We start from the raw sequence: 11,953 nt of genomic DNA, 5'->3' as shown, positions 1-11,953 counted from the left end.
GAAGTGGCTTCTCCCCTGATGATATTGCCACAAGAAACGCGTTGGGAGAAACTTGGAATGAGGGAAGAATAAATTTTTGCCGGGATGAAATCCACATGAGTGAGGTTTGGAACGGGCACGCAGAGTGCCACCTTATATGTACGGATTCTCAGACCACAATATCCCGTGAAGCAACGTCCATCTTGGGTGAGATTGTTCTGATTATTAATAGCAACTAATGATTACTCCCTTGGATTGGAATTATTTTGTGATAAAATTTATTATATAGAGGGCATATAAGAGAAGAAACCTCTTGCACATTGTTAGTCTTTATCAATAAGGTGGTGGTGCTTATCACCGTGCTGTTTTGGAGCGGTTTATATAGCTCATTGGTTGTAGCAGCCAGTATATGTATATGTACGTTGTGATTCATGTCGTTTTATGAGCCTGTTAGGCTCTTTTAATGATATTTATTAAAAGTTATATTTTATTATTTAACTACAGCCTACTCTATCTGCGCTAGCAGTGACGGACCTGGAAACGCTGCAGCCCGCATCCCCGTCAATGACGGCACATGGCTAGCGCATGCCCATTGTGTGCGGGCGCTAGTGATGCCTCCGACATAGAACTTAATGGCAGCGTTAACAGGCTACATTGCACCTCGTTATGCCGCGGTGTAACGTAGTCCGTCTAACGGACGTCACAGACACAGTGTGAACCCAGCCTAACCCATTCTTCCTGCAGCATCGACGGATCCGTCAAAAAATAGGATCCAGTGCCTCCGTTTTTTACAATCTGCACAGGATCCGTCTTTTCAACACTTTGACGGATTGTGACTGATTCTAAAAGACGGAAGTGTGAAAGTAGCCTTAGGCTTCTTTCACACTTCCGTTTTTACAATTTGCACAGGATCCATCAAAATGTTGAAATGACGGATCCTGTGCAGATTGTAAAAAACGGGTGCACTGGGCCCGTTTTTCTGACGGACCCGTCGAGGCTATGTGCACCTGTTTATGCGTCTTCGCAGCAGTTTTCCATTGCGAAAACGCATACACAACACAAACCAGGTTAAAAATAATAACAAAAAAATCGCAATATTCTTACCTTCTGGCGTCCCGCACAGCGTTACCGATGCTCCCGGCAGCTAACGTTCCCAGTAATGTCTTGCATGCAATGACCTCTGATGACGTAGTGGAGACCGCGACGTCATCGGGTCATTTCGCAATGCATTACTGGGAACGCCAGCTGCCGGGAGCATCGTGGGCATCGGTACGTGGGACGACGGAAGGTGAGAATATTGCAATTTTTTATTTTTAACATTTTATCTTGTTACTATTGATGCTGCATAGGCAGCATCAATAGTAGAGAGAGAGCGAGAGAGAATTTCCCTGATGGGAAATTCTTCCAGGCATGCTCAGTTTCAAAAAACAGAATCCGTCGCTGGATTCCTGCTTTTGACAGTCAGCGACGGATTCTGCGCCCATAGGCTTCCATTATAGCCAACGACGGGCAGCGCAGGATAAGTCGCTGAGCGATTCTCCGACATGCAGAAAAAAATGTTCTTCTGAACGTTTTCTCTGCCCGACGGACAGCAATTTTCCAACGGATCCAGTGCACAACGGATGAAACGGATGGCCATCCGTCACAATCCGTCGCTAATACAAGTCTATGGGAAATAACAGGATCCAGCAGAAAAATTTGCTGGATCCTGTTTTTTCAAAAATCGACGGATTTCAACGGGAGCTCAAAGACGTAAGTGTGAAAGAGGCCTAAGTGTTATATCTATCATTTTGTTTGATATAATGTACAGGTGCTTCTCAAAAAATTAGCATATAGTGTTAAATTTCATTATTTACCATAATGTAATGATTACAATTAAACTTTCATATATTATAGATTCATTATCCACCAACTGAAATTTGTCAGGTCTTTTATTGTTTTAATACTGATGATTTTGGCATACAACTCCTGATAACCCAAAAAACCTGTCTCAATAAATTAGCATATCAAGAAAAGGTTCTCTAAACGACCTATTACCCTAATCTTCTGAATCAACTAATTAACTCTAAACACATGCAAAAGATACCTGAGGCTTTTAAAAACTCCCTGCCTGGTTCATTATTCAAAACCCCCATCATGGGTAAGGGTACCGTCACACTAAGCGACGCTGCAGCGATAGCGATGCCGATCGCTGCAGCGTCGCTGTGTGGTCGCTGGAGAGCTGTCACACAGACCGCTCTCCAGCGACCAACGATGCCGAGGTCCCCGGGTAACCAGGGTAAACATCGGGTTGCTAAGCGCAGGGCCGCGCTTAGTAACCCGATGTTTACCCTGGTTACCAGCGTAAAAGTAAAAAAAACAAACAGTACATACTCACCCAGCGTCCCCCAGCTTCCGCTTCCTGACACTGACTGAGCTCCGGCCCTAACAGCACAGCGGCTTTCACTTTCACTTTAGGGCCGGCGCTCAGTCAGTGTCAGGAAGCAGACGCTGGGGGAGGTATGACGCTGGGTGAGTATGTACTGTTTGTTTTTTTTACTTTTACGCTGGTAACCAGGGTAAACATCGGGTTACTAAGCGCGGCCCTGCGCTTGGTAACCCGATGTTTACCCTGGTTACCAGTGTAAAACATCGCTGGTATCGTTGCTTTTGGTGTCAAACACAACGATACACAGCGATCGGACGACCAAATAAAGTTCTGGACTTTATTCAGCGACCAGCGACATCACAGCAGGATCCTGATCGCTGCTGCGTGTCAAACTAAACGATATCGCTAGCGAGGACGCTGCAACGTCACGGATCGCTAGCGATATCGTTTAGTGTGACGGTACCTTAAGACTAGCGACCTGACAGATGTCAAGAAGGCCATCATTGACACCCTCAAGCAAGAGGGTAAGACCCAGAAAGAAATTTCTCAACAAATAGGCTGTTCCCAGAGTGCTGTATCAAGGCACCTCAATGGTAAGTCTGTTGGAAGGAAACAATGTGGCAGAAAACGCTGTACAACGAGAAGAGGTGACCGGACCCTGAGGAAGATTGTGGAGAAGGACCGATTCCAGACCTTGGGGAATCTGAGGAAGCAGTGGACTGAGTCTGGTGTGGAAACATCCAGAGCCACCGTGCACAGGCGTGTGCAGGAAATGGGCTACAGGTGCCGCATTCCCCAGGTAAACAGCGGCAGAAGCGCCTGACCTGGGCTACAGAGAAGCAGCTGTAGCTGTTGGACTGTTGCTAAGTGGTCCCAAGTACTTTTTTCTGATGAAAGCAAATTTTGCATGTCATTCGGAAATCAAGGTGCCAGAGTCTGGAGGAAGACTGGGGAGAAGGAAATGCCAAAATGCCTGAAGTCCAGTGTCAAGTACCCACAGTCAGTGATGGTGTGGGGTGCCATGTCAGCTGCTGGTGTTGGTCCACTGTTTCATCAAGGGCAGGGTCAATGCAGCTAGCTATCAGGAGATTTTGGAGCACTTCATGCTTCCATCGGCTGAAATGCTTTATGGAGATGAAGATTTCATTTTTCAGCACGACCTGGCACCTGCTCACAGTGCCAAAACCACTGGTAAATGGTTTACTGACCATGGTATTACTGTGCTCAATTGGCCTGCCAACTCTCCTGACCTGAACCCCCATAGAGAATCTGTGGGATATTGTGAAGAGAAAGTTGAGAGACGCAAGACCCAACACTCTGGATGAGCTTAAGGCCGCTATTGAAGCATCCTGGGCCTCCATAACATCTCAGCAGTGTCACAGGCTGATTGCCTCCATGCCACGCCGCATTGAAGCAGTCATTTCTGCCAAAGGATTCCCGACCAAGTATTGAGTGCATAACTGAACATTATTATTTGATGGTTTTTTTGTTTGTTAGTAAAAAACACTTTTATTTGATTGGACGGGTGAAATATGCTAATTTATTGAGACAGGTTTTTTGGGTTATCAGGAGTTGTATGCCAAAATCATCAGTATTAAAACAATAAAAGACCTGACAAATTTCAGTTGGTGGATAATGAATCTATAGTATATGAAAGTTTAATTGTAATCATTACATTATGGTAAATAATGAAATTTAACACTATATGCTAATTTTTTGAGAAGGGACCTGTACTTGTTAGTGCACTGGCGCAATAGACATCACGATATCTGCCATATAGTGCACTTTGCGGCATTATTTCCATCTTTGTGCATGATCAGGCCATACAATTATTGTTGTCAAGTCATGTAAAACTATCTTTTGGTTTTGTGTGTTTTATGGGCAGATACAGACTGTGTGTTACCAGTACCGTGTTGCCATTCCTTACCCCCCCCCCCCCCCGGTTTTGTCTTCAACAATAAACAACTATTTTTTGCATCATACATTTTTATTCATGTTCATTATTTGACCTTACAGTTCGGTTCTTTCTCTTTTATCTGCTATTTGAATTTTGCCGAATGGTCCATAGCAAGCACCTGATCATTTTCTGTCGTGTACTATCACGGGATAATTATCACTTTTGGTCTTTTTTGTTGCTTGTGAAGTGTGTAACGCTTTGCCTGACATTGCCATCTCCGTGTGTGGTTCCACCATTACTCCCAAGCAACATGCCCGCTGCCTTGGGGTCATACTTGATTCCGAGCTTTCATTCACCCCCCACATCCGATCACTGGCTCGCTCTTATCTGCATGTCAAAAACATTTCTAGAATTCGCCCTTCTCTTACTTTCGACTCTGAAAAAACTCTTACTGTTTCACTTATTCATTCTCGTCTGGACTATTGTAACTCTCTCCTAATCGGCCTCCCTCTTACCAAACTCTCCCCGCTCCAATCCGTCCTGAATGCTGCAGCCAGGATCATATTCCTCACCAACCGTTACACCGATGCCTCTACGTTGTGCCAGTCATTACACTGGTTACCCATCCACTCCAGAATCCAGTACAAAACTACTACCCTCATCCACAAAGCACTCCATGGCTCAGCACCACCCTACATCTCCTCCCTGGTCTTAGCCTACCACCCTACCCGTGCTCTCCGTTCTGCTAATGACCTGATGTTAACATCCTCAATAATCAGAACCTCCCACTCCCGTCTCCAAGACTTTACACCTGCTGCACCAATTCTTTGGAATGCACTACCTAGGTTAATATGATTAATCCCCAATCCCCACAGTTTTAAGCGTGTCCTAAAAACGCATTTGTTCAGACTGGCCTACCGCCTCAATGCATTAACCTAACTATCCCTGTGTGGCCTATTAAAAAAAAACTTAAAGCATAATCAGGTTCCTCACATCATGTTCTCATACACTTTATGCAGTTAATAGCCCTCTGTGTCTGTACTGTTACATATTTAGGCTGATAATCGGTTCATGCAGCTTTACATGAACACCTGAGCCTTACACTATGGCTGGTCCAAACAACGAAAGCAATTGTTTCCATCCACCTCTCGTGTCTCCCCTTTTCCTCATAGTTTGTAGCTGGCGAGCAGGGCCCTCACTCCTCTGGTATCTGTTTTGAACAGTGATTATTGTTATGCTGTTATGTCTATTGTCTGTACAAGTCCCCTCTGTAATTTGTAAAGCGCTGCGGAATATGTTGGCGCTATATAAATAAAATTATTATTAAAATTATTATTATACGTGAAGTTCCCTCTAGTGGTGACTGCAGACAGAATCTTATCATGTATCTCTGTATACAGGGAGCTCCCCCTAGTGGTGACTGCAGACAGCATCTTATCATGTAACTCTGTATACAGGGAGCTCCTCCTAGCGGTGACTGCAGAGAGGATCTTATGTATCTCTGTATACAGGGAGCTCCCCCTAGTGGTGACTGCAGACAGCATCTTATCATGTAACTCTGTATACAGGGAGCTCCTCCTAGCGGTGACTGCAGAGAGGATCTTATGTATCTCTGTATACAGGGAGCTCCCCCTAGTGGTGACTGCAGACAGCATCTTATCATGTAACTCTGTATACAGGGAGCTCCTCCTAGCGGTGACTGCAGAGAGGATCTTATGTATCTCTGTATACAGGGAGCTCCTCCTAGTGGTGACTGCAGAGAGGATCTTATCATGTATCTCTGTATACAGGGAGCTCCCCCTAGTGGTGACTGCAGAGAGGATCTTATGTATCTCTGTATACAGGGAGCTCCCCCTAGTGGTGACTGCAGAGAGGATCTTATGTATCTCTGTATACAGGGAGCTCCCCCTAGTGGTGGCTGCAGACAGGATATTATCATGTATCTCTGTATACAGGGAGCTCCCCCTAGTGGTGGCTGCAGACAGGATCTTATCATGTATCTCTGTATACAGGGAGCTCCCTCTAGTGGTGACTGCAGACAGGATCTTATCATGTATCTCTGTATACAGGAGCTCCTCCTAGTGGTGACTGCAGACAGGATCTTATCATGTATCTCTGTATACAGGGAGCTCCTCCTAGTGGTGACTGCAGAGAGGATCTTATGTATCTCTGTATACAGGGAGCTCCCCCTAGTGGTGACTGCAGAGAGGATCTTATGTATCTCTGTATACAGGGAGCTCCTCCTAGTGGTGACTGCAGAGGATCTTATGTATCTCTGTATACAGGGAGCTCCCCCTAGTGGTGACTGCAGAGAGGATCTTATGTATCTCTGTATACAGGGAGCTCCCCCTAGTGGTGACTGCAGAGAGGATCTTATGTATCTCTGTATACAGGGAGCTCCCCCTAGTGGTGACTGCAGAGAGGATCCTATGTATGTCTGTATACAGGGAGCCTCTCTCCTCCAGTGACCGCAGGCAGACAGAATCTTATGTGCAGAATGTTGAACCCAATGTAAGGAAAGAAAGAGCTTCCCATTTAGATGAAAAGCTAGCGTACACAGCTTTTTGTCTCACTCATGCTCTGGCATCTCTTCGTTAATATAAACAGTTTTATTAGAGCAACGTACAACTTTGGAGTTTATTACATGTTCTGACAGTTTCCAAGTTTCTTCCTCCCTTGTTGGAGCGGAGCTGACGTCCAGTAGAGTCCTTGGTATTTACGCTCTGGTTACAGCTTTGTATGGAAGACCTTCCTATTAAAATTCATCATGTAAAGTGCACTTATCAGAGGTAAGAATCGCTGCATAATTTACCAGTATGAATACTACACATCGCACTGTTCAGCAGTAGGGCCTTCACATTTTACACCATCTCAGGACACAAGTGTCACCAAAGAACATTAAACAGAAAACTGGGCCCAAATCTGAGTAATCTGCATCCCCGAAGATTGGCCCAAATATTATGAGTGTCAAATGTAGCTGAAAATTAACCCTATAATTGCTGCAGGTTTTTAGAAGCCAGGGTCAGTAACATTTTCCGCAGTTATTCATCTCTAGACTGTGTTCAATCGATCGCCCACTGATCCCAGGCCGAGTTCCCAGCAGACACTGCAACTCAGTGCAAGAGCAGAGTCCTTATCACTATGTGACGTGAGAAGGGTAAAGTGCAAGACAAGTTTAAGGCAAGTCCATGTGAACTGCAAGACCGTTTTCACACAAATGATAAAACGTCTGCGTTCCTATTGCTGTGGAAGCCGACTCAAGCGCTGAGTGCTGCCGGTGAATGAGGGTACACAGGCTGGTCCTACAGTCAGCACAGGCCAGCTACACACAAACCAGCGCATTCAGTTGTCAGTGCGAAACGATTGTCTCCATTGCGATCATACGCCTTCAAAAACTGACAATGCAGTAGACCCCAAATGAGTGAGAGCGGGAGATCATGGAAGGAAAATTGTCACATAGATGCAAAGGGCAGATTTCATAAAGATCTCAATATTTGGAGAGCTAAAAGACAGCAGTCATTAGGGTTAACAACTGACCCATTTCACAATGTATCCAGGAGAGGGGGCAGCCTAAGCTGACACCAATGGCCCCAGGAGGGAACATCAAAATTGCTACCGCCAGGGAGAAGAGATTTAAGCTGCCATCAGGATTCAGAACATAATGGAACCTTCAGTCTCAGTGAAGAGGCATAGCCTTGCCTTGTCCTGTAGAAATTCCCTGTAACAAGTCACGCTGCTGTCGTCGTCTTGTTCTTGGATTCTTTTTCTCCTGTGGTGGAGATGTCACTGCATCATCTGTAGGAAACAACAAGAAACAGACTCACTTACCTCCTCGAGATGGATTACAGGCAGTGTCTTCTGCCTACGCACCACCTATAGCTTGTAATACTTTGCAACATTTCTTCCTCAAATTTCAGCATAATGTGGTGCATACTGTTTTATTTTAAAACACCAATAATGCTTCAAGCTCCAGTCTGAAACCCATAACGTATGGGCCAAAAACGAGATGTGGCACTACACACAGAACAATTGGCCAGCATTTTCTTCCCCACGAGCCAGGAGGTTCAACATTAACTTCAATCATGCCCATCACAGCTGCTGCATGTCTCAGGCCTGAGGAACACGCTGGTGGTGCAGTGGGAATGTTCTTTGCCCTTTAGGTTTCTCATTGGATCAATTCTTGAGTTTGGATCAATTAAGGGCATCAATATATTCATGTGACACCCAACAAAGCACAGCGGAAGCGTGAAAATTGGTAATCTTCCAAAGGATGTAATGAAGTGAGACCACCACCACGTACAACAAATGGCATGGAGCCAGCATGGCCGATTCTTTGGCAATTACTTTAGTAGAAGTGTTGTAACCATGATCATAGTACAGAAGCATAAGAGCTTCGCCATGCGCACAGACTGCAGTCTCACATCTGCTGATGAAGGAGCAGGAGACCGAAGCACATGTCGTATAGAATGGACACATCTGCTCCTCCAGTTCAGACTATTCGTGAGGAAGTCGGCAAAAACCTGTAAAGTCTCGGATGCATCTTGTAAAATAAAGTAGCTGCACTCTCTTATCTCAATGTCCTTGTCCGTATACAGCGTGCATGCTCTGGCCCATTGCTTCAAGTGTTTTTCATATCTGCATAAACTGTCAAATCAGCCATTTGCTCACTGGTTGGATGGTAAGTGGCATGGATTTATTATTAGCTGCTGGAAAGAGGCCATAAAGGCGTGTGTCCAGCATAGCAGCCATTGTGCATGAGCGCTGGTGACGAGACACGTGCACATCGTCAATGACAATGGTCACCGCTCCTCTTTAATTAATCATCAGTTTATTTTCAATTAAAGTGGCTCTTCAGTGGGTCAGGAATTTGGGGGCCTGGATTGGGGCCAGCCACTCATTACCCAGATCATGCTCCAGGAGCTCATATAGGCATGGTTTACCCAAACTCTACCCCGCAGAGCAGTCCAGAGACCGGGAAGCTGCAGTTTCATTAGAAGCTCAGACTAGAAATCAGGGTCTGAATTTTCTTTTGTGGTTTATGCTCCATGTCACTAACCTGCCTTCATCTTGTCACTGTCTGGGGCATTAGTCAGCACATGGATGAGCTGCAGCTGCTCTTGGATGTCAGAAACATCTTCTTGCTTTGGGTTCTTAGAAGACAACAATCAGTAATGTATGGATAAGATACCTCAACAGAGCATAAGAAAAGATAGTGAAGCATTGCACAAAGAGGAATGGAGGCAGCAGCTGGGGAAGAAAAGCAGGAGACTGAAAGAAGCATGGAGGACAACAAAGTCTGGAAAAATAATGAGGGGAGGGAAGGGAAGAGTCTTGAAAAAGAACCGTGGTGAAAGCATGGTGTGGGGGGAGCAAGCAGGAGTTTGCACAAAGTATCTGGAGAGGGGGAGAAACAGGAGTAGGGAGGAAGAATCTCAGAGAGGGTCAGGTAGGAGACTGCAGGAAGCACTGGGTGGGGGGGGATCAGGGAGTATTCTGGAGAAAGTATGTGGGTGAGGAGGGAAGAGTCTGGAGAAAGCATGTGGGGAGGAGGGAGGAGTCTGGAGAAAGCATCTGGGGGAGGAGTCTGGAGAAAGTATGGATGAGGAGGGAAGAGTCTGAAGAAAGCATGTGGGGAGGAGGGAGGAGACTGGAGAAAGCATGTGGGGAGGAGGGAGGAGTCAGGAGAAAGTGTCTGGGGGAGGAGTCTGGAGAAAGCATGTGGGGAGGAGGGGGGAGTCTGGAGAAAGTGTCTGGGGGAGCAGGGAAGAGTCTGAAGAAAGCATCTGGGGAGGAGGGAGAAGTCTGGAGAAAGTATGTGGGGGAGGAGGAAGGAGTCTGGAGAAAGCATCTGTGGGAGGAGTCTGGAGAAAGCATCTGGGGGAGAAGGGAAGAGTCTGAAGAAAGCATCTGGGGAGGAGGGAGAAGTCTGGAGAAAGTATGTGGGGGAGGAGGAAGGAGTCTGGAGAAAGCATCTGTGGGAGGAGTCTGGAGAAAGCATCTGGGGAGCAAGGAAGAGTGAAGAAAGCATCTGGGGAGGAGGGAGAAGTCTGGGGAAAGTATGTGGGGGAGGAGGAAGGAGTCTGGAGAAAGCATCTGTGGGAGGAGTCTGGAGAAAGCATCTGGGGGAGAAGGGAGGAGTCTGGAGAAAGCATCTGTGGGAGGAGTCTGGAGAAAGCATCTGGGGGAGAAGGGAGGAGTCTGGAGAAAGCATCTGTGGGAGGAGTCTGGAGAAAGCATCTGGGGAGCAAGGAAGAGTGAAGAAAGCATCTGGGGAGGAGGGAGAAGTCTGGGGAAAGTATGTGGGGGAGGAGGAAGGAGTCTGGAGAAAGCGTCTGTGGGAGGAGTCTGGAGAAAGCGTCTGGGGGAGAAGGGAGGAGTCTGGAGAAAGCATCTGTGGGAGGAGTCTGGAGAAAGCATCTGGGGAGCAAGGAAGAGTCTGAAGAAAGCATCTGGGGAGGAGGGAGAAGTCTGGGGAAAGTATGTGGGGGAGGAGGAAGCGTCTGGGGGAGGAGTCTGGAGAAAGCATCTGGGGAGGAGGGAGAAGTCTGGGGAAAGTATGTGGGGGAGGAGGAAGGAGTCTGGAGAAAGCGTCTTGTGGAGAAGGGAGGAGTCTGGAGAAAGCATCTGCGGGAGGTGTCTGGAGAACATCTGGGGAGCAGGGAAGAGTCTGAAGAAAGCATCTGGGGAGGAGGGAAGAGTCTGGGGAAAGTATGTGGGGGAGGAGGAAGGAGTCTGGAGAAAGCGTCTGGGGGAGCAGGGAAGAGTCTGAAGAAAGCATCTGGGGAGGAGGGAGAAGTCTGGAGAAAGTATGTGGGGGAGGAGTCTGGAGAAAGCATGTGGGGAGGAGGGAAGAGTCTGGAGAAAGCATCTGGGGGAGCAGGGAAGAGTCTGAAGAAAGCATCTGGGGAGGGAGAAGTCTGGAGAAAGTATGTGGGGGAGGAGGAAGCGTCTGGGGGAGGAGTCTGGAGAAAGCATCTGGGGGAGCATGGAGGAGTATGAAGTTACCATCTAGGGGGAGCAGGGAGGAATGGAGTGTGAAGGCAGCACCTGGGGGAAGCAGGGTGGAGTCTGAAAGTATCTGTAGGGGGGGGTTTGAGTAGGGAAAGCAATCTCAGAAAACAGAAGCCATATATTTATATTCCACTTCTGATTCACTGGCTTACCCACATGTCCAAGACGCACCTCTTCTCATTCTCACAGTCATGCCTAGTGAGTTGGATGACACCCCTTAATCTGCACCCCTCCAATCTATTCTAATCTCTGCTGCCCGACTAAGGCACCTGTCCCCCCCGCTATTCCCTGGCCTCTCTCGTCAATCCCTCCCTGCACTGGCTCCCCATTACCTAAATACTCCAGTTCAAAACCCTAACCATGACCTACAAAGCCATCCACAACCTGTCTCCTCCATACATCTGTGACCTCGCCTCCCGGTACTTACCTACACACAACCTCCGATCCTCACAAGATCTCCTTCTCTACTCCCCTCTTATCTCCTCTTCCCACAATCGCATACAAGATTTCTCCCGCACATCCCCCTACTCTGGAACCCTCTACCCCAACATATCAGACTTTTGCCTATTATGGAAACCTTCAAAAGGAACCTGAAGACTCACCTCTTCCGACAAGCCTACAACCTGCAGTAACCACTGATCGACCAAACCACAGCATGACCAGCTCTACCCTCGCCTACTGTATCCTCCATCATCCCT

The 11,953-nt window shown here is 47.1% G+C and overlaps 1 protein-coding gene across 3 annotated transcripts in view; it reads right to left on the bottom strand.

Annotated features, from left to right (window-relative positions):
* Positions 1-6,834: 6,834 nt before the first annotated feature.
* EFCAB14 (EF-hand calcium binding domain 14) overlaps positions 6,835-11,953 on the bottom strand; it is a 48,673-nt gene continuing 43,554 nt past the window's right edge. The window contains exons 9-10 of one of the 3 annotated variants that reach the window (XM_077276663.1): positions 9,301-9,394; positions 6,835-8,039 (exon numbers count right to left, since the gene is read on the bottom strand). In XM_077276663.1, the coding sequence (XP_077132778.1) occupies positions 7,921-8,039; positions 9,301-9,394 (213 nt within the window). In that variant the 3' untranslated portion in view covers positions 6,835-7,920. Of the gene's footprint in view, positions 8,040-9,300; positions 9,433-11,953 lie in introns of all 3 variants that reach the window. The other 2 variants (XM_077276664.1, XM_077276665.1) reach the window with 2 other exon arrangements.

The sequence above is a fragment of the Ranitomeya variabilis genome, chromosome 8, assembly GCF_051348905.1.
Source record: "Ranitomeya variabilis isolate aRanVar5 chromosome 8, aRanVar5.hap1, whole genome shotgun sequence".
NCBI classification, from domain to species: Eukaryota; Metazoa; Chordata; class Amphibia; order Anura; family Dendrobatidae; genus Ranitomeya; species Ranitomeya variabilis.
The sequence above is the reverse complement of the archived record's forward strand: the minus strand, read 5'-3'. Positions and strand labels throughout refer to the sequence as shown.